The following is a 23,577-nucleotide window of genomic DNA, read 5'->3' as shown; positions in this document are numbered from 1 at the left end:
TGACAATGACAATAGATAGTATTTCAAGTGATGTTGCTGGTTTATTTACATGGCAGATGGCATCACAGCAAGCACCGCGACATATATTCATCGCATTTTAGGAAAATGCACGAGAAAACACACAAACAAGAAATTCAATGGCATTTGACACGCTTGGAGTTTCTGAGGTTTCTTTAAAGATAAATGGGCATCAACAACCATTCGAAGAAGTATTACTGAGTTTTGATCGCAATAATATAGCACGTGCATACGTTTGATGACATTTATGGGGCGTGATCTGAATGATGATTCTGGTTTGCAAATATATCAGAGTGATTTTACAACGCTGTATCCAATCTATTACTTTTCGTTGGAAAATTCATATTTATTCAGGCAACATGGTCCACCAGTTATTCCTGGTGGTTACAGAACAATCGCTGTTATACTTTCAGACAAAACAATGTTACTTGAAGGTGTTGTTGGACGAATGAGTCATTGATGCCCCAGCAGAAAGCATGTAATTAAATCGCTCATGATATTATAATGTCATATCATCACGTTAGTGTCAGAATGACTCTTGGTCCGATTAAAAAGCTACAATCGAAATCAGCAAATAAATGAGGAACAAAAATAGCAATAAAACAAGATCAGATCGCAGGTGGTCCATATCAACTATCACTGACTGAACGTCAACTCAGGCACTTCATGAAGCCAAACAATCAAAGACCGGCGTACGACTTAATCTTTCTGCGCATGCCACTAAAGACGCAGTCAAGACGGGTGGTATATTTCCACTTATTGCAGCTATACCATCGTTAAAGGCCGCTGCAGCCCCAGCTGTTGCAAAAGCAGCTGCACTTGGTGCTGTCGGAATTGCTGTTGTGATGGCACTAAAGAAAGCAACAGGTCACGGACTAAAGACTTCAGAAAAATGGGAAAGAGTCTAAGAATACCAGTAACCTCCCATTCGTAGTACGGTCAAGGTCTGAGACTTTCCGAGACATTTCGATAGACGCAGAGCGTCTCCTTTCTATGTCCAATTTTGATTTAATTGATGCTGCTAAGCGATTAAATATAAACATTTCAGAGGTATTGTTATGTGTGACCGATTACCAAAACAACCAAACTGTGTTGAAACGGAATTAGTAATCTCGACAGAAGTTCTTAAAAAGGTACACATTGGGCTGCATACGCGATTGATCCACGCGGAGTTGTTTATTTTGATTCGTATGGGTTGGTGCCAACAAAAGAATTTTAAAAATATGTCGGCGGACATCAAAACACTCCCATCTGGTAGTCAACATTATCACCACAGAGAATGTCTGATCCGCCAATATGTGGCCGTGAAGTAATTGCTGTACTCGACACTGTGTCAGCATCAACTATCCACACAAACGTAAGCGAACGCATACGTACACACACAAACATACATCACAGAGGGAAGAAGAAAAAACAAACCCGAAATATAATATCCACACAAACATACGCGAACGAATACAAACCCCAAATATAATATTCACACAACGTACGCGAACGTTGTGATGTGTATTTTATCGCTGTACTTAACTATTTGACTTTAATGTATTTTTGTCTTTATGTTGTTACACTTTAAACATGTGTTGAAATAAACGTGTCCTGAAAAAGTATAAAAACTCTTGTCTTGTCTGTTTTCGTGTCAGTAGTGACATTCCTTGCACTATGGCTACCTCTGCTGCCTCTGCTTCCCCTTCCTCCAATTTCAAAGTCATCGTCGAACACTTAGATCGTGTTAGTTGGGAGGTCTTTTATCTTCGCAATCTCTTTAACATGATAATTGCCGGACCTAGTGGTTCAGGCAAAACTGAATTTGTCAAATGTTTGATGGAACATAAACATCATCTGATCGATCGTCCACCTCAACGGATCGCGTAGTGTTACAAAGAGTGGCAATCTGCGTAGTCTCTTGCAAGAAAGTCAAGGCGATGACATTGTGTTTTTGGAAGGAATTCCTGGCGAAGACGACGGGATCGTGTCTGACCCCAGTCAAACCCATCTGGTCATCTTCGACGACATGTTAGGAGAAGACGAAGAAGAAATTAAACAGTGGTTTACGCGCAAAGGGCATCATCGTAATGCCAGAGACATTTACATTACCCTCCAAAAATGTCAACAAAGTGAAGCCCATCGCACCATCAGTCGCATTGCTCATTACGTAGTTTTTTTTTTAAAAGCCCAGAAAAATCGCAGTTGCAAGTCTTAGCCAAAAAGTTAGGAACGCCTTGGCTGACTCATGCGTACGAGATGTCACTCAAATCCCACACGTCCATTTACTCGTGGATTTAAACCCTAATGACCCCGATTATTTGCGATTTCGTACTTATTTGTTTCACCAATGGTGCCAAGACGGAGGGCCGTAGTGTACACGTCTCCTTCGTCGACTTAACAACAAAAAAATCTATAAAAACCTCGGACACTTTGGGTCTGTTTCAAACAGCGTCAACATGACGTACCTTCAGTCTCATCTTCCCGACAAATTGATTCATGTCTTGTACGGCATCAGTCGCGAAAAAATCCACAAATACGTGCTCGTGTCTTAGAAGCCAGTCTCATAGAAGTCTTACGAAGGTTTATGGTGACACCATGTCAATTACTGCAAGGCATCATTCACATTCCACATCAAACCAAACGCTTGTTTGAGAGAAACAAAGTAGCCTTGATGTAACCGCATCGACACTCAAACCAAAAAGCAAATCATATTAAAACGTGGAGGTAGTGGTTGTCTAGCATGTGTCATCATTCGTTCCCTCTTAAAATGTGATCCCAATGCTCCCAAAATCCTCCCCAAGAAAAAGACACTCCCAAGAAAGCCAAACAGACACAGGAGAAGAAAAAGAGCAGTGGTGTCAAGACCAGGTAACATCAACAAGAAAAGACAAGCCTACAGAAAGAGAAAAAATAAGTCCCTAGATAACAGCTTATTTCCGCAAGTGCCTACGTCCTACAGCGACAGTGACCGCGTCTACAGTAACCTCAGGTTCTTCCACTACTTCGTTGCTAGTGATGCCAGCCAAGTCCAATTTGACACCAGTTCTTCCTCATTTGATGAAAAAATGGAAACCTGCGTCTCCAAGAACTTCTCCTGCAGCGGTGACACCCTCCTCCTCTTTAGCTGCAGTATCAGCTACTCACAAAGTACACGTCCCCAAAGTCGAAGTCCAAGAGAGATCGACCATGTTACAGGGTGTATTGGATTTGTCCGAGCACGAACTGTCAGGGTTTAGTCATAGTGAGATACCTGTCATCAAGATGATACGATGTAAAGACAATCAGCCGCCAAAGACGTCGTCAATACCGTGTATGAATGTTACCTGAACGTCCTGAAAGGCACGATACCTTTGTCTCCAGATCAGAAAGAATGCTTAGAAATCTATCGACACGTTCGTCGCGAAATGGTCCAAAAGAAAACACCCATCTACAATCGTGGCTACAAATACTTGTTTTGTGTCATCGACACCTTTTCCAAATTTGCCTGGGTCGTACCATTGACTTCCAAATCGAGCAGTGAGTTAGTGTGAGCCCTCAAACTGGTGCTGAAAGAAAGTGGTCGTCACCCTCTACGATGGCAAACCGACAAAGGCACTGAATTTCTGAACCAAGCTTTCCAAAAAGAATTAAAGAAACGAGACATTCATTTTTCTAACCTCCGAGAATCGCCAAAACCAAAGCCAACATCGAGGAACGTTTTCAACGCAACTTGAAAGAACGCATATGGAAATATTTTACGCATCAACACACTCTCAAGTACATGGACGCCTTAGCGCACCTGGTCATGAGTACAACCAATTTTACCATCGAAGCATCGGATGTGCCCCCTAAGAAGTGACTACGACAACGAAGTGACTGCTTTTGAGTGCCTGTTTGGTAAGTCCCCAACGGTGGCTGTCCCCAAGAAAAGTGGAGTGTTTGGCAGCAGGCGATTGGGTGCGCATTGGCAAAACCAAACACACTTTCGACAAAGGTTACATACCCAACTGGACCACCGAATTTTGTTTCGTGTCACTGGATGAGTGCGTCGCCGTCATCCTGCTGTATATAAATTCGAAGACATGAACGAGGAAGTGTTAAAAGGAACGTTTTACTTGCCCGAGTTACAACGCGTGACTAAAAAAGAAGACGATATGTTCTACAGCGAAAGCATTTTCGAATGAAGAACCCGTAAAGTGGGAAAACACCCGTGTCAAAGAAGTCAAAGTGCGTTGGAAAGGATATCCTCCCAGTTTTGATTCTTGGATTGACGCTTCGCAAGTCATCGACTATAAAAAGATATAACCATCATGCCATTCAACACAGCCTCAACCGCTACCACCGCAGTGACCACTCCTTTACGAAGTGTTTCTCTGCCAAATCTGTATGGTGAATTGTGTCATCGGTGCGGCCATTGTAAATTTGAGTTTGCAACAAGGAGACCAGCAATTGTAGACCATTTTACTGAGCAGTTTTATCGGTTACTTTTCTCCAATACGTCCCAGAAATACTCCTCAAACGGGAACAACTGGAGTTTTGTGTCCAACGTTAATCACCACTCCAACAATAACCACAATAGCAATCCACTTTTAGACACTCCTCTGACTTCGAGTGACCTCTAGGACAGCAGCAGAACTCTGGAATTATGAACAACAAAAACCAATTTTATCTAACGCTACGCAGTGGAGGTGTTTCTCAACAATACTTGTGTTGTTACACGGCCAAATTGCCTCAGGCCATCCAATTAGATTAAGAAGCCCATTGAGAAGCGGCTTTGGTGGAAATAATTTGCCCTACACAAATCAAAAGCATCACTGAAACTCAAAACACTCTTCAGGTCGAAATCCTGAGCGTCCAAATGCAAGAAGAAATGAATACAATCGGATTTTCAGGTGACACAAAGTAAGCAAGCAATTCATCATTTTGCATCTACACGTTGAAATTTTCGGCAGGCTATTATTTTAGCGGTGAACATTTGGTGAACACACTTGCTGACAGGTTCGAGGAAGCGTTTAGCAAATCCCTGAACAGTGTCAAAAAAGTTTTAAGATTGAGTACCATAAAGTGGCTCGTCGCCTACTGATGAAATTTCAGGATACAGAAACGTTGTCCATCAGGTTTAATAGTAGTTTGTTTGAAAACATTTTTATGAGTGGGGGTTACATCCACAGATGGTAGTACAAAATCTAAGCCCGAAGAGCAACATTGATATGGATTTTTACAGGGCTTTTGGATCCCCTGTAGAAATGAACCAAGGTCTCAATTTGATCTTTGTTTATTCCGATGTGGTGTAGTACAACGTAGTGGGACATACCTCGTTACCTCGTGTCATTCCTTTCAAAGTGGATTCTACCATGACCAATGACCAGGGAGGTGGAAACCCCTATCATGTTTACCGCGAATTTGTGCATCCTTACTATTAACCCGTCAGTAAGTCGTATTTTTACACTGTCAACTTTGCTATAAAAGTAGATCTGGGACAAAATATTCCATTCTCCAACGGGAAAGTCACGGTGAAGCTCCATTTCTGAAAACGATTTTCTATTAGCTCTAAGTCATGTATCCAGTGTGCCGATGCGTCGCTCGGCAGCGAGGACATGGTTTAAGAGATACGCTGACATCGCCCTTTCGTTTGGTGGCCCCGCTTTTGAAACCGATGGTGACACGATGATTGCACGCTTTCACATTGACGCACGGCAAAAAATGTCTCCAAAATGTCATCATCGAAAAATCAAAACCCAAAGAATCTTTCTTGAGAGCAGGCATAAATGTCTGGCTTCAAACTGGCAAAAAACATTTTGGGCCGACGAGAAACTACTTTAACTGCCATGGACGCTGCTGAATTAGGCATCCCTGCTTCTGTGACGCCACAGCAAGGACAATGCAGAAAGAGACGACGAAGACACTCTTCCAGAGGTCTTCACATCTCTAGAGCTAGAAACACCAAGAAAAGAAGAACTGTCCAAGATTTAGACGTTTTTGGCTATTAAAAAACAGAGCGAAAAGAGAAAGAAAGCAAATGATGCACCGAAAGTCTTGCGCCTGTCCCAAGTCGGAACTGGATCTGTTTGCAATGCCACCCACTATGATGACGATGCAAGAATCCCTATGGGTATAATTTCATACTGTCTGCTCTGTCAAGGACTCAGGATCAGCTCCCATCGACTTTGAAACCAAAGGACATCCCGAAGATTGCATCGATCTGAATAGCAGTTATTTGTACTTGAAAGTGAAAGTGATCGACACATCGACGGCGGTCCAGATATAAAGGACGAAGATAAAGTAGCCCTCGTCAACAATTTCATGCAGTACTTGTTCAGTGGAGTAGATTAGTACTTGAATAACAAACTGGTCAGTAACAGGATGGACACTTACCCTTTCCGAGCGTACCAGGAAAATCTCTTGATGTACCGAACATAAGCCAAGAACACTCATCTGGATGCTTGTGTGGTATGGACACCTGACACAGCAGGCAAATTCAACGATACCGATTTGATTTTAGATAAAGACCAAACCACTATGTGTGATTTAACAGTCGACGAAACAAAATAAAAGGACCAAACAAAAATTTAGAACTGACGGATCGTTTGCATGTAGACATGTAGCTGCAAGAGAAGTATTTTCTAAACGGAGTGGATGTACGCCTGAGACTGAATCGATGCAGTGCCGCTTTCTATTTGATAGCTGAGTCTGCCTATTACAAAACAGACATTCAAGAAGCCAGACACTACGTACGACGTGTGGAAGTGTTACCTAAAGTGGGATACGACATCAGTCACACTTTGAGCAGAACGACCGCCAAGTATTCGATACGACGCGTGGAAGTGAAAACTTTTACCATTCCCGCTAGAAATCAATCGATAATCGAAGATCATCTGTTCCAAGGACAGTTACCCAAACGTTTGATCATTGATATCGTTAAAAATATAGCTTTCAATGGAGCCTTCGAGGAGAATCCTTTTGATTTCAGCACTACAACGCGTCCAAGATCGAAGTTAGTCGATATGTCAACACCTTGTTTACCAGGCCATTCGACTTTAGTGACGAGAAAGAAGGATTACTTGAGATCGTAATTGCCCCTGTACGAAGCCACGGAACAGTTAGGAACCAACACCAGTCACGGCAATACGTACGAGGATTATGCAGAAGGTTACACTTTGTGGGCTTTTATTTTTACTCCAAACCACGACAGCCAAGAGAGACATACCCCCACTACAACATCTGGCCAAGTTCGTGTGCAACTTCAGTTTGCAAAGCCAATACCCGTAAAGAACACGGCGAACGTCATCTTGTATGCCTAATTCGACCATACGATAGAAATCAACCGTTTGAGAGAAGTCAGTCTAGATTATTATAAATTATGGAAGACACTTATCTGGAGAATCTATGTAAACTGAACTGGAGGATACCATATAAGAAGAACCCCAAGACAAAGACGAAGAGGACAGGGTGATGAGGTCCAGATGGCCAGAACAAAAGCAACATTTAGTCTCCTGTTTTGCCAAACACCTGGCAGAAATAAATATAACATTAATCAAGAAAGATTGCTATGGATGTCAAAACGATCATCCCAGTCAAAATTCAACACGACAAATGTCTGATGGTGAGTCACGAATAAAGATTGGACGAGTATCTAGAGGACGCCTGGAGTCTCATCTCGGAAGAAGCAGTGTCGCATCAGTGGTATAAAGACTTGCGTGATCATTCCTCTCCTCCAATGATGGCTCTAGAGATCCATCACATCGAAGCTCTCATGGCCCAGAGTGCAGAGGCGAAGCTAAAATAACGGTTACTTGTCAAAGATTTTCAAGAAAAAGGTCAGGATTGAATTGATGACTTATCATTAACTGTGAGAAAAAACAACAAGAAATGGATACCTGGGAACTTTATCACCTTTTGAACCACAGTTCGTACACTGCTTCGTAGAGTCCTGTCGTGTGTGCTAAAAATGAACTGCCTCATCGCAAACCTCAAGACCATCAAGCTTATGTCATCAACACGGACGACAGTCATCTTCCAGGAACCCACTTAGTAGCCGTCTACTTTCCTAAAGAGAAAGAGGGTTGTGAGGAGTATTTAGATTCGTATGGATTGCCATTTTTGGAAGACGACATTATGAACTTCTTGAGAAGAAATTCTCAGACGACACGATCAATAATGTAAAATTACAAGGCACAGATTCCATGGTGTGTGGACAATAGTGTGTGTATGTTCTTCATCAACGCAGTCTTGGTTATTTTGTAGAACATTTAGTGACTTATTTTGATCGTCACTCTTCTAGAAACGATGACAAAGTAGATCGATGGTTTTGGGAACATTATGGCTATCTGTTGTCTTTAACTAGGAACCGTAGTGTGCATCAATAATCAGATGACTTCCATCAGTGAAAATCTCACTTCACTTCACAACGTTGTCAACCTTGTCGAAGATAATTTGTTTGAAAAATTGTTTGTTTGTTTGTTTTGCTTGAAGAAAAAATGTTTTATGGTTAATTGTTGGTAGTTTGCTCTTTGAATTAACAAAAACGCGTTTTGAAAAAATGTGCCTGTCGTTTGTTTTCAATTTTTATCATTATACGTGCTCTTAGACGTCTCTCTATCCCTCACCCTAAAATCAACTCTATAGTATTGCGACCCAACAAAAATCGTAGGGATGTTTTCTATCACTTCCGCGCGTGAACCATATAAAGCGAGGCAGTCTCCAGTCTGACCATCCATTTTTGACTCGTTCAGCTATGAAGATGGCTTCTAATTTAGCTAAAATAAACAAAGCCTACATGCATTAACATCGTGTCAGGCAAAGCCTGATATCCAAACCTGAAGAGATAGAGAATGTCAGGATGCTGAAAGTGGCCGAAGTCCTGATAGAAGTGGTCTTCAGAGAGGAAATCTTAAAGGTGAAAGAAGAATGGACGGAGAAGTACGGAATTCAGAAGCAGCATCAACACCAGGAACCAGACAAAGATTTTGTCGACTGCCGTGTGGACACGAAAGAGCTCTCCTTTCTTTTTCCAAAGAGCGAAACCCTATCCTGTGGAAAAGCCTGCCGCCAGACGGGGACACAATCTTAGACGATAAAAGATTGCCATAACTCTCCGTCCACAAAAACAGCCATTTTCAGGGCTACCCCAATACTCTAGACAAGAGATACTAGTTCAATTGCCAAAACTCTATGTATTTGTGTTTGTCTGTACGTTAAAAAAAACAGAAGTGTGTCTATAAGCATATCTTTTTTTGTTTTATGTCCCAAAACTTTATTTCCATGTCTTGTCAAAAGGTCAGTGAGTTTTTGTTTGTAGTTGGTGATTGTAGGTAAAAAGTGAGCGAGTGTTTCTTTTAGGTCCGTGATTTTTATATTTGCTTTGGTTATGATATGGGTGTTGCAAGTTGTATATCAGGGTATGTTTTCCTTCACGTCCGTGCTTGACATATATAACGGGGAGCGCTCGTCAGTCTGGCTACCCATCGCTGATTCATCAACTTTAAAAATGAGTAGAATCGCAAAACTCTTGGAACTTCAAATGCACGTGGAGTATGCCAGGCGCATACTAGATGAATTGGCCAAAGAGGCCATAGAAAAATCTGCTAGGATAGAGGAAGAGGAAGAGGAGAGAAAGAAAGAAGAGAAGAAAATCACATTAACGATCCTGCCTCACCTCATACTGAGACCTCTGTGTGAGGTCAAGCCTGAGGTGAAAACGCCACCACCACTACAACCAGCACGACAACCAGCACCACAACTACAACAAAGTCAGCTACATCCGCCAGTACCAGTACCAGTACCAGAGATAAGGAGACCTCATCATCCCTGACTACAAAATAGAAGACAGATGGAATTCTTCACTATCCCACAAAATGAAGACTGGGATGATGAGGCCACTCAATCCGCCTATGTGCTCCCAAGAACAAATGTAAATTGGGAGTAGTACTTGAGTAGACGTTGCGTGTGTGTGGCCAGGCAGGTATATCTGAAGCTCAACAGCCCTTCTCAGGGCTAACCAGATCTCTGAAAAAGAGAATATGCACATTCCCAATTGACGTGAATGAGAAGTGTTATTATATACACTAACTTCTTTCCTGATGTGAGTGTGTGTGTGTGTGTGTGTGTGTGTGTGTGTGTTTGTATGCATTCGCGTATGTTTGTGTGGATAGTAGATACTGTGTTTGTTTTTTCACTTTCCCGTGTGTGGATAGTAGATATTGCATTTTTTCCTTCCCGTGCGTGGATATTATATATTGTATTTGTTTTTCACACTCCCGTGTGTGGATAGTATATTTGGGGTTTGTATGCGTTCGCGTACGTTTGTGTGGATATTATATATTGCGTTAGTTTTATCTCCTTCTCGTGTGTGAATAGAGTATTTGGGGTTTCTATGCGTTCACGTACGTTTGCGTTGATAGTATATTTGGGGTTTGTTTTCTCCTCTTCTCTCTGTTTGGATAGTATATTTTGGGTTTGTTTTTTTCTTCTTCCCTCTGTGGTGTGTGTGTGTGTGTGTGTGTGTGTGTGTGTGTGTGTGTGTGTGTGTGTGTGTGCATTCGCGTACGTTGTGTGGATAGTATATTTGGTTTTGTATGAAAATAGAAGAAACCCAAAGGCTCTTTTTAAGGACCACTCATATGCATAGAAAAGATTTGCTTTCTTGTCTAATTTTTGTTAGTCGGTTGTATAGTTGTTTGCGTGATAGATTGATGTTCATCAGTCTATGTCTTTGTGTTATAATTGTCTATATCTCTGCTGTATTTGTCTCTACCTAGGGCAACGCGTATTCAGGTCAGCCACTTGCAACATTGTTGTCAGTGTTCCACCCAACTGAGGTCAGCCACTTGCAACATTGTTGCCACTACCGTAACGTCAACTCCTATTGAGTTTAAACAGGCCCATGTTCAATTCCAGTTTGAGGCTGTAGTGCCTGGAGCCTTTATAAACATAGAAGTCTACGTGAGGCTAAAGTGTCCCACTTAACTACTCACGGATTTATCACGATAAATTTACATGATCCTCAGTCGCGATATCGCGAAGGTCTTGTTAAAATGTTTGTTTAACAAACAGCAGCAGGTAAGGTGACAACCAACAACGCGTGTCTGACGGGTAAACGAACAAGCATGCAAATTTCAAAATACTAGCAACGAAGATAAAGTAACAAAATGAGCTAACCCAATTAGAGACAATCTCGGTCGGTTAGAGGCTTCTGTGTGACGTTATTGACCTTATATTTTCATTTTTTTCGTATGAAGCTTTTTTTTTTTAAAGAAGACTTGCTCCATAATTGTTCTGTTCACCCTCCCTACTGCTGCGTCTCATGTTTCTGCAAACGATATAGATCCACTATCGTAATGGTTGTTATTGAAAATCTTGTATATTTAAAATAATCCGTTTGACTGAACTTGATTACATTTTACAGGAAGCATTCTGGCCTGACGGCCTTTCACGTTTCTACAAATGATGCCAATCCGCTTTCACATATGGCCCGCCAAGATTGTAAAGCCATTGAACAATTTTCCTAAAACTGTTCGATAGAATTTAATAAAATTTAATCGAAACATCTTGGAATATAGGCCTTTAAGTTTACAAAGTATGCCAGTCTGGAATCCCACAGCTGCAGTTACTGACCGCTCCGGTGGCCTAGTGGTTAGGGTGTCCGCCTCTGATGAGGGAGGTTGCGGGTTCGAACCCCCGCCGAGTCATACCAAAGACTTATAAGAACGACACTAACAGCTGCCTCGCTAGGTGCCCAGCATTAAGAGGTTAGTGATAGGGCTGGTCGGTATGGTGTCAAGATAATGTGACTGGGTGGGGCATCATGCTACATGTCTGCGGCATGATGCCCCAGTGCTAGACATGGCTATAAACTGTCACACTGCAGACATCGTAGCGATATGACTGAATTTTTTTTAAAGCTACGTTAGCAAATCCAAATCACACACAAACCACACATTTATATTATGGCAATAAAGTCATTTGAAATGGGTACACAATTACATTTTGTATCATGCCAATAAAAAGAACATTTGAAATGGGTACACAATTTACATTTTGTATCATGCCACAAATGCACAATGAAATGGGTACACAATTACATTTTGTATAATGCCACAAATGCACAATGAAATGGGTACACAATTACATTTTGTATCATGCCACAAATGCACAATGAAATGGGTACACAATTACATTTTGTATCATGCCACAAATGCACAATGAAATTGGTACACAATTACATTTCTTTGCTGGCAATAAAACAACTGCCTTTTTATGTTGTCAATAACAAGAACATCTGAAACTGGTAAACACTTGCATATAAAACAGATACACATCTGCATGTTAATGCTGGCAATAAATTCATTTGAAATAGTTAAACATTGCCATTTTCATCAGGGCAAGAAGAATAAAAAACATTTAAATGGGGAGACACTTGTTTATTCATGCAAGACATTATTTATTTTCACTACTTAAACTTCTGATGTGCAAACTTAGTTCTGAATGAGCATACATCATATATCCATTTAGTACAGGCCTATTTACTCTTACATCATATATCCATTCAGTATAGGCCTATTTACTCTTACATCATATATCCATTCAGTATAGGCCTATTTACTCTTACATCATATATCTATTCAGTATAGGCCTATTTACTCTTACATCATATATCCATTCAGTATAGGCCTATTTACTCTTACATCATATATCTATTCAGTATAGGCCTATTTACTCTTACATCATATATCCATTTAGTACAGGCCTATTTACTCTTACATCATATATCCATTCAGTATAGGCCTATTTACTCTTACATCATATATCCATTCAGTATAGGCCTATTTACTTTTACATCTTTGAGGTAAGCTAGGCCATACCTGCAATAACGTAATCCTGACTTGGATCGTCTGTAACTCAAAATGGATTACAGAGAAAAAGAACTCCATAAAGAAGCATATTATATTCGCCGGCTGCGTACACTCAAACGTTTAAATCGGGAATAATCAAAACGGATGTTTATCAATGCATGTGTAACAAGGAACTTACAGGTTACTAAAATCACGTTTTCCTACCATTTGTTTGCTATCTGAAACACATGATCTTAATTAATATTTTCATGTAAAATTGTAAAAAAAAAATTATCAAAGCGTTAATTAAGTTGCTATATTTTACCAACTCAACGATGCAATATTACTTTAGAACAAAATTCAAGCAACAGCCAGCTCATCAAAATATTATATCCAGGATGGAAAAATTATATCCGGGATGGTTAATTTTGTAGACAGTGCAAACATTTCATTGCTATTTGTTAGAGTAGACTATTGTGGTCGTTTCTTCTAGCCATTCATACCTTGCTAGAAAGTAACGACACTCACATCGTTCAACCTTATTTTGTATTAAATTCTACTTATCTACAGCAAGCACATTACAGACTTTGTACAGTATCGGCATTCTTGTATTTTGTTATGTTGTCTTTTGTGTAATTATCTGTTGTGGCTCTGTGCCCTTGAAAAAGGAATCGATATATTTCGAAAGCGCTTGGGTTGGTTCCGCATCAGTTTTGCACTGTTTTTGGTCAGGTTTACTGTCTATTATTTTCCACCAACTCCATCATTTTTTTTATTCAGTGCATTTGCATTGTTGTTTACCATGTGATTTGTAACACACACACACACACACACACACACACACACACACACACACACACATTCTACAACAGGACATTCCGTCGATGATATTGCCACCAAATGGCTATTAGCGTTTTAAGGTGCCGTTAAGGGCCTAGGTATACCGTCTGTTCTAATCAGATTACGTCCCAATAAAGGTTATTATATTTCTGACTTTTCATTTAGAATTCACCGTAATCAAAATAATCATAATAAACGTCGCCTTTATTTTTTTCTTACTGTACTTATGCGGTTGCAACGAAATCGTAAGAACGGTCCGGTGGCCTAGGGGTTAGAGCGTCCGCTTCGGATGCGGAAGGTCGTGGATTTGAACCCCGGCCAAGTCATATCAAAGACTTATAAAAATGGTACTAACAGCTGCCACGCTAGGTGCTCGGCATTTTGAGATTAGTGTTAGGACTAGCTGGCCTGGTGTCAGGATAATGTGAGTGGGTGGGACGTTATGCTACATGCCTGCGGCATGATGCCCCAGTGCTAGACATCACTATAAACTGCCACACAGCATACATTGTAGCGATATGACAGCAAAATTATCAAAGCTACGTTAACAATCCAAATATCTCTCTCTCTCTCTCACACACACACACACACGCACGTAAAATTGTAGAAATGTTTAGCCAATAATCTTTTATGAGCATCTAAAAGAATATGGCCAGATATATTCGCTAAAAACGTTGGCCTGAAATGGTGTAAATTGTTTTGAGTCACTAAAATTACTAGCTACAGAATATTGTCATGTAAAAATATTAACTGATACGCCTAGGTCTTAGTATTTAATTACTGATACTATCGCTGCTACTTTGATACTAATACGACTAATAATACTAATTTTACTACTTCTACAATGGAATGAATTAGAGCCTCAGTTTACAATGTGCTGAAGATTGATCTCGTACGTGATGACGTCACTCTAAGTCAATGTTTACGTCATCTCAATGTTGATTTTCTTACAGATAAATATGGATGTCGTCAAACAAGATGGTGATCGGGAATTTCGCTATCGTTTAAACGATATGCGACAAAATGGAATTCTTTGTGACGCTTTTATATGTATCCCTGGCGAAAGACGAACGTTTCCTGTGCATAGAGCTGTTATGGCCAGTTGCAGCCATTATTTTAAATCTCTATTTACGTCCGAACTTCATGAGACGTCTCAAGCTGATATCCAAATCCACGGAGTCTCAGCCGGGACAATGGAACTCCTTATCCAGTATGCCTATCTGAAAGAACTTCCACTGACACCCGACAATATCGAGGATCTGTTCGCAGCCTCCGATCACTTCAACATTCTGGGGCTGCTAAACGATTGCGTTGCATTTATCTCATTAGATTTGACGGCAGAGAATTGCATAGGCATTTTAAGGTTTGCTCAGTTCTACAGTTGTCTCGTTCTCAATAGGAAATGTTGGGATTTTATCATGAAACATTTTCTTGAAATTGCAGAAAAGAGCAAGGAATTTGTGCAATTGGAACCGAAAGAATTGCTAGATTTTCTTTCAGATGATACCCTGTGTGCTAAGGAAGAGAAAGATGTTCTTCAAGTTGTGATCACTTGGTTCAACTTTTTGCCAGACGAGAGAGAGAAACATTTACCAGATCTTATTTCTACAGTTCGTATGGCTTTTGTAGATGAGGAAGTTTTCAGAGGGGCATTGATAAATAGGAAGGAATTCAAAAGGAAACGCAAAATATGGAAACGAATCCAACGTGCGCAAAATCTGATTCGCATTATGAAAAAGTCTAAGCTTATTCCTATCGAATTCTCTACAAACGACCTCATGGTGGTCCCGAGAATTCCGTACGAAATTATTTTCACAATCGGCGGTTGGGCAGCCAGAGGCGTCACGAGCTCCGTAGAGACGTTTGACAGAAATACGAACCAATGGTTCGAAGTACCAGATTGCGAACTCCCGACGCCAAGAGCTTACCACGGATCCGTTAGCATGGACGGATGTATATATGTCATCGGTGGTTTTGACGGTGGGCGGTTTTTGAACAGCATGTATTGTTTCGATCCTGAAAAGATTCGTTGGGAGGAACGAGCGCCGATGTACATGTCCCGCTGTTACGTTTGCGTCGGCCAGATTGATGGTGTTGTGTACGCCTGTGGTGGATTCGACGGTAGACAGAGACACATGTCCGCCGAGAAATACGACAAAGGCAGGAACCAATGGAGTCTTATACAGCCTATGATTCACCACAGAAGCGATTCTGGAACTGCCACATTAAATGGTTTTAAACCCCACTCCCTTGTAGTAATTCTCGTTACTATTTTTTAATCAAATTTAAATTAAAATATCAATCAATTAATAAAAAGATCAGTTAAATTATGCTCAAATAAATTATTACTACAAAATAGCAAATCAACCGAACAAAGGACAGAGAAGTAGAGAGCCGATAAATAAATAAAGAAATAAATGACCTTACCCAAAAATTCGAAGCTGTTTTTCAGTTTTATAAGGGATTATTAAGCGATGTCTTAGTATAAAAAAAACTCTCGAGAAAGTCTTCAGATAAAGTAAATACAAAAGAGTTTTTAAAGAAAAAATAAAGATTGCAACAGGTAAAAATTATATTATTATATTATTATCTTCTCCCTTGCAAACTTTCTCCTATAGTGTTATCTGTGAATATAGTGTACGAGTCGGATGCAAGGGCACTATACCCGTACCAGGAAGCACTCTAAGTGAAAGTGTCCAAGGGAGAAGGCAAGGGCACAATATTCCTTCAAGCTGCACTGTATGAGAAAGTGTTCAAAGAAGGTAATATTAGATTAAACTCGGTTCCAGTACCTTTTGCACATTTCCCCTTCTTTTTCTTTCGGTAGTTTTCTTATTTGTTATTTGGTAGAAAAGTGCAATTGACAAAGTTTGTTTACGTAGACTACCGTCAACATCTCACAGTGGTCCCGTGTTAATGGCACGCAAATAGACGATTTTTGACATTTTCTCAACAATAAAACAAGTCCGTAAACCACGTCTAACGCTTTCTTCATGTGCAATAAATGAACAAACATAGTGTCCATTTCTACGGAATTAAATTACTCGTGGTAACCATGTAACTCGTTCACGCAAATACATTATCATAAACAGGACAGCACGTGTTGCCCTCATGGATAGACCATGCTGTCTGTTGACGATTTCTAATGAGTGGACACCCTACAAAGGGAATAAAATTTTTATTGAGAAATAAATTAAGCAAACTATAAACAACTTTACTGCTCATGGCAGTGTTTCCTATGATGTATTTGCTTACAATTAAGAACATTGATATACTAATATGTCGCGAGTGCAACGAGTGGCTATGCTCAAAACAAAGTCAGTTAAAACAACTGAGTTCCCTACGTAGCGCCAATTAATTATTCAATAATAATTATTCAAAATATATAACCATATGGACAGATGTGAAGACAAAATATGGGCAGTTTGTACAATTGTATTCAAATATACAAAGGCAAAACTATGTAATTATCAAACTGCGAATTTATCGTCTGGTAAACGAAGTATGTTTGAGTTCTACTAATTAAGATGGAGGTTTACGAGAAGTTGGCGGTAGTCGTCCGGTATATTCTTTGTTGCTGATACTTTCTTGTCAGATTACACATGTAACATTTACCTCCAATGAACAGTTTGTTTTTTTACGCCATTTCTCAGTGCAAGATAGGCTATATATATAGCGGCAATTATAACTGGTGGAGGAAGAACCAGGGAAAACCCCGATAAGAACCACAAACACACGGGAATCTACTGGCAGCTTTCTCACACGCCCACATTCGCCGCGTCGGAGACCAGAACACACGCGGACAGATATAAGATGGCAGTGATCAGTAAAGGCGAGCGCTTTCGACCACTCGGCCACCCGGGGTCCCCCCGATAAACACGTGTATACCTGTATTTGGACAGCTCTTAGTACAGCGCGTGACATAATGCGACGTCATGTGTCGTCAACGCGAGGCCATGGTGCTCGCTGGAACATACCATCTTACGTATATGATGGCTCATATTTTCTCTTTTTTTATTTCTTCACACAGGAAAGTTGTTTGTCGTTGGCGGCTCTGATGGCCATACCTATCTGAACTCAGCCGAGGTCTACGACCCCAAAAGTGGCCAGTGGACATTGCTCAGGCCAATGTCCATTCGAAGATGTGGGGTCAGCTTGGTCTGCTTCCAGTTACAAATGTACGCTGTCGGAGGGTATGATGGTACCAACAGGCTGAATACGGGTGAATATATAAAAGAAGGAATAATTGCGCGACAAATGAATGAATGAATGAATGAATGCACGTGTCAGACATATAGTAATATAACATGCCAGGCATATACTTATACGACATGCCAGGCATACACTTGTATGACATGCCAGGCATATACTTGTATGACATGCCAGGCATATACTTGTATGACATGCCAGGCATATACTAGCATGACATGCCAGGCATATACTAGCATGACATGCCAGGCATATATTTGTATGACAAAGCAGAGATTAAAAATCATATTATCAACACTTAATTAAATTAAACTGACTACACGTTGATTTGATTCATTGTGAACAAATAAATTCCCACAGAAACCTTTAAGATCGTCCCCATATTTAACACGGCAGATAATGCAGTTTCCGCTCTTTATCGTTCCACTTCAGTGTTAAATAAACGAGAATGTTTTTTCGTACTGAGTTTGCACATAAACAGGGAAAATAGCACGTTGTTTCATTGCATTTTTGTGTGAATCCTCAAAATAGATACCCATGACTCCAACGATGATGTTTAATTAGATTTAGATTATTATGTTCACAGTGTTACAATGCGGCTTGACTGGGAGTGGGGACGTTACAATGCGGCTTGACTGGGAGTGGGGACGGCTTGACTGGAAATGGGGACGTTACAATGCGGCTTGACTGAGAGTGGGGACGTTACAATGCGGTTTGACTGGGAGAGGGGACGTTACAATAAGGCTTGACCGTGGGGACGGCTTGACTGGGAATGGGGACGTTACAATGCGGCTTGACTGGGAGTGGGGACGTTACAATGCGGCTTGAGTGGGAGTGGGGACGTTACAATACGGTTTGACTGGGAGTGGGAACGTCACAAAGCGGTTTGACTGGGAGTGGGACGTTACAATGCGGCTTGACTGGAAGTGGGGACGTCAACAAATACTAAATGAGACTAAGAAAAAAGGATTGATTTTTCTGTTAACCTTTACTAACATCGACGAATATTCGAATCCTATTCGAATACATTCAATGAATATTCGAATACAACATTTTGGTATTCGTTTTAGCTTTGTTAAATAAATTACTGATGTGTGAACCAATAAGCACAATGAGCGAACAAATAAATGACAGTCGAGAACATGGAAGATTAAATGCGAGAAGACTAAAAATCAAAGGGAAGACAACTGGGGAAAAATAAATTAAGAAATAAACGTGTTGGACTACGGATAGATGATAATCCCTCTGATATGTATCGAGTCTGTCTGCAAATCAAGTGCTTTACATTTACATCAGCTATCATTTTCACACTACAAGAAATCATGGACAAATAAAATTCCAGAACTGTACATCTCCTTTCCAAAATAAGATATTATAAATTTACGAACGATTTAATTCATCGGAACTTGAAACTACAACATATAACTCAAAGTCCCTATGAGCATCAGCATGGGACCTAACCCAAAATGATAATACCAACCGTAATTATCAGGACTTTTAACTCCAAATCCCCGCAAGCATTGGCATGGGGCCTAACCCAGATTAAGAAATCTTAGCATCAGTATTCTTGTAACTCCCAGTCCCAATGAACCTCAACGTTGGGACTTAACCAAGTATCAGAATACATAACGTCATTATCAGGACTTGTGGCTCAAAGAATCCAAATGACTCAATACAAGACCGAACTCAAGCTCATAATACTAAAATAAATCGTTAAAACTGAGAAAATGTATATAATTTATTGAAATAAAAGTGCATCAATTTGATTGGCTAGCAAAAAAACCGATTCGAGAGTAAATTTTATAATAAGCAGATTGGTTGAGACAACAATATTAATTATTTTTCATTCGTAATCACATTTTGTGTACTCTGCTTTTCCAGAACTTTGTGCAATGCAAAACACGAATGTCATTCTCCTATAAAGCAAAACTTCAAACCTTGTTTTTGCTTTTTAAATCATTAATTGCTGACACTAGAAGACCTGTACACAATTTTGCTTGGGCTCCAAATCGAACGCTTGGTACCCACTCTGTACATTTCAGTTGAGATGTACGATCCCTGGAAGGAGGCATGGTACAGCGCCCCAAGTATGAATGTGGGTCGGAGCAACTTCGCTGCAGTTGCAATGGACGACGGCGTGTATGCCATAGGTGGATATGACGGTGAGCCAATTATAGCCCCCACCCCCGCCCAATCAAGACCTGACTACTGTGTTATTTAGGATATTTTTTAATAATATTTTTTAAAAATACAACACGTATAATAACACCCCATGCCGTCACGAATTGCGTCATAAATTTATGAAGTTCAAACGTGTATTGTCGCAGGTATCCGAGTACATTTCAAAGTCATTTAATTACTCTCTTGTCGAGTTTCGTCATTGAAAGTCAGACATTTGTCTTCGTGATAAAAACGAATCTTTAAATTTTGTACTCCTTAAAAGTTGTAAACTCATGTAACTAGTCGAATTATATCAAAACGAGAATAATGTAAGCAAAGAACCTGAAATGGCTACTTCATAATGAATTTATTATCTATTCTTCATGCAACACTTTGATATGGACTCAATACTCAAAACAGGTTTTTGAAGAACTAAGACTTCAAAAATTTCACCATGAAGCAATGATACTCGAAAAATTGCAAAACTAATTGTTCCATTTTCACTATGTTCATAATTTACTACCTGGCAGCAGATAGACTTTTACTGTGTCAAACTGTTAACAATGTACAGGCAAATGTAAAATTAAAACTTAATTGCTATTTACCCCATAACATTATTAACACTGTACAGCCAAAGGTAAAATGAAAACTTAATTCCTAAAAAAAATGCTTGAACCTTTGTGGCTAACACATATTACTTTTACCTATAGATAAACATTGACTTATTATTTTTTATAACTGGCAATATTAATTGTTTGTACTTTTGTGGGTTTAACGCGATATTTTTAGTTTTATGGGTTTATTGCCATTTTTCAGTACATGATAGGCAATAATTGGCAGCCAGTATATTTGGTGGGAGACAATCTGGGAAAGAACCACGGACCAATGGGAAGCTATTGGTTTCTCACTCATGTTGTCCAAGCCAAGATTCAAACTCATGCAGACAGAGGTGAGATGTGAGTGATCTCAAAAAGTGAATGCCTTAGACCTCCTGGCCACACCAGGTACCCTCCATGCTACACCATGTACCCTCCTTGCCATAATAAACTCCATTGTTAAGGTAGCCTACGTAGTGGTTTTGGACATGCTACTGAGGCTGATATTCGTTCAATTTAAACATGGATTTTGAAGAAGTTGTAAAACTAATTATTCCATTTACCTCTGAGGCCCCAGGCAGCCAAGTGGTCTAAGGCAGCTCTCCTTTACAGATAGCTGACATCTCATCTCTGCCCTTTAGGATTTGAGTCTCCGTTTTGCCAGCATGAGTACGTGAGAAAGCTTGCCAGTAGCTTCCAGCGGATTGGTGGTTATTCTCGAATTCTTCCTCTACAAATGATATGGCCACCATGTTTAGCTAGCCTATCATGTGCTGATGTGTTAAACCCACAAAACCAGCCTATCATGTGCTGAAAAATGACATTAAACCCACAAAACCAGCCTATCATGTGCTGAAAAATGACATTAAACCCACAAAACCAGCCTAACGTGTACTGAAAAATGACATTAAACCCACAAAACCAGCCTAACGTGTACTGAAAAATGACATTAAACCCATAAAACCAACCAGCTTACAGCTGACTACCTCATAGTTCATAGATAAAACTGTTGCTCTATAAATAGCACAATATTTTACCATATTTATCACATGGCAAAACATCATGATTTAACAAACCACAAACAAGTGAAATGACCTTAGACATTAGGTCTTTGTCTTATAACATTTTTTTATTACATATGTGGAACAATGAAAGTCATGTGATAATATGTAATATGCCACAATCTGAAAATTGCACTTAGTGAATATTTTCTGCTTGTTTTGTTAATTTCACATTTTAAAAAAAATGTAAATCTTTATATGCATAGTTGTTTTCCTTCTTCAGGTGACAAAACATCAGATGTGGTGGAATGCTACAATCCAGAGACAAAAACATGGATCTACAAAAAGAATTTACACATGGGTAGAAGCGCCGTCAGTGCTTGCTCTGTCAAACACATTTCAAATGCAAGACATTTTAGTTTCCATGGCAACTGCAAGTCAAGGTCAGTTGTCACACACCAGATGATTACGGGGTCACAGCATCAGCAACATGACCACCATCAACTAACAAATGGAATGAACTGAATGATATTCATTGCATACTAAAGAACCTACATACATGATAGTTTAATCCATTTTAAGTAAAAAGAATCACTTTCTTGACTGATAATTCACCTTTTGTATGCATTTGAGTGATTTTTATTTACATACCAATTCTGAGACAACCCACACTCCTCACTAAGACACGACTTGCCCCTGTTACTCATTATATAAATTTCCCAAGATGCACCCTACCTCGGTCTTAAAACATGAGTCCTATTATGTTTTCAACTTATGTTGGGATCCTTGCATCAAAAAGGGACCCTGTTATCAGTTATCTGCAATTAGTCCCATTTGATGTTCTGCTAGAAATGCAACTACCAGTTTAACTCGTTACATTGCACAAGTTGGTTTATCAAGTAAGTTGACGATTAATTTAAATATATTACTTATATATTACGACCTTAAATGTCTTATTCCAAAAGACAAGTTGCCCAATCACCTGCAAAAGAACATACATGTGCAGCGCTGTCTTTACTGTAAAATCAAAAGCATTCCAAACAGGGAAACTTTAGTTCCTGTAGAATAAATAGTTTAAACTGGTTCCAGAGTTATGCACCAATTAAACTTCTGAGTCACAAGTGTGCAAATAAATAAATAAGATTTTATAATTTTGCAAAGATCTTGTGAAAATGTTGTCTTTAAATTTTTCTATAATATATAATTTTGATATGGCTTTGATAACCAAAGAATCTGAACACCTTCCTCAGGTCCAGGTCATTTTTACCGCATTCTTTTAGCAAGACATTTTTAAATAGTGTGCAGCACTTTAATTTTCTGCTTTAAATCATGCACAAATATTTATTATTACAGTAATAAAAATATTTATTCTGATATTAATAATGACTATACTACTAATAATGATGGATATATTCATAATTTGGATCAATAAATGTATACATTTGTGAGTGAAGATTATGTTTAAAATTCCCTTATTTCTAAACTGAGGGATAAGTCACTTCTCCTGTCCCTATCTGGTGGGAGTGTGTGTATGTGATTTGGATTTTTAACATAGGTTTAACAAATACTCAGCCAAATTGCTAGGATGTCTGCAGTGGGGCAATTTATAGTGATATCAAGCACTGAAGCATCATGCTGCATACATGTAGCATGATGTCCCACCCAGTCACATTATCCTGACACCAGGCCGACCAGTCCTAACACTAACCTCTTAATGCTGAGTACCTAGTGAGGCAGCTGTTAGTACCATTTTTGTAAGAACTTGGTATGACTCGGCAACCTCCCTCATCTGAGGCATTCACTCTAACCACAAGACCACTGTAGCAGTCACCTGGTGGGAGAACTTACTGCTATTTGTATCTTGAGAGAAAAGTTGTTTTTGTTGTTGTTGTACGGTTTAATGGTGGAGGAAGAACCCAAGAAATGCCCGGAAAGAACCACCAACCCTCGATAAGCTAC

The 23,577-nt window shown here is 39.7% G+C and overlaps 1 protein-coding gene across 1 annotated transcript; it reads left to right on the top strand.

The window, feature by feature from the left end:
• Positions 1–15,026: 15,026 nt before the first annotated feature.
• On the top strand, positions 15,027–23,044 carry LOC149803973 (uncharacterized). Its single transcript, XM_089951464.1, has 4 exons — positions 15,027–15,884; positions 17,683–17,874; positions 19,904–20,023; positions 21,902–23,044. Exons 1-4 carry the CDS (start codon positions 15,071–15,073, stop codon positions 22,141–22,143), a joined length of 1,368 nt encoding a protein of 455 aa, XP_089807590.1. The 5' UTR covers positions 15,027–15,070; the 3' UTR covers positions 22,144–23,044.
• Positions 23,045–23,577: the final 533 nt, after the last annotated feature.

Source organism: Sinohyriopsis cumingii, chromosome 3, assembly GCF_028554795.1.
Source record: "Sinohyriopsis cumingii isolate HCF-2022 chromosome 3, ASM2855479v2, whole genome shotgun sequence".
In the NCBI taxonomy this organism is placed as follows: Eukaryota; Metazoa; Mollusca; class Bivalvia; order Unionida; family Unionidae; genus Sinohyriopsis; species Sinohyriopsis cumingii.
Note: the sequence above shows the minus strand (reverse complement) of the source record. Positions and strands in the feature narration are given on the sequence as shown.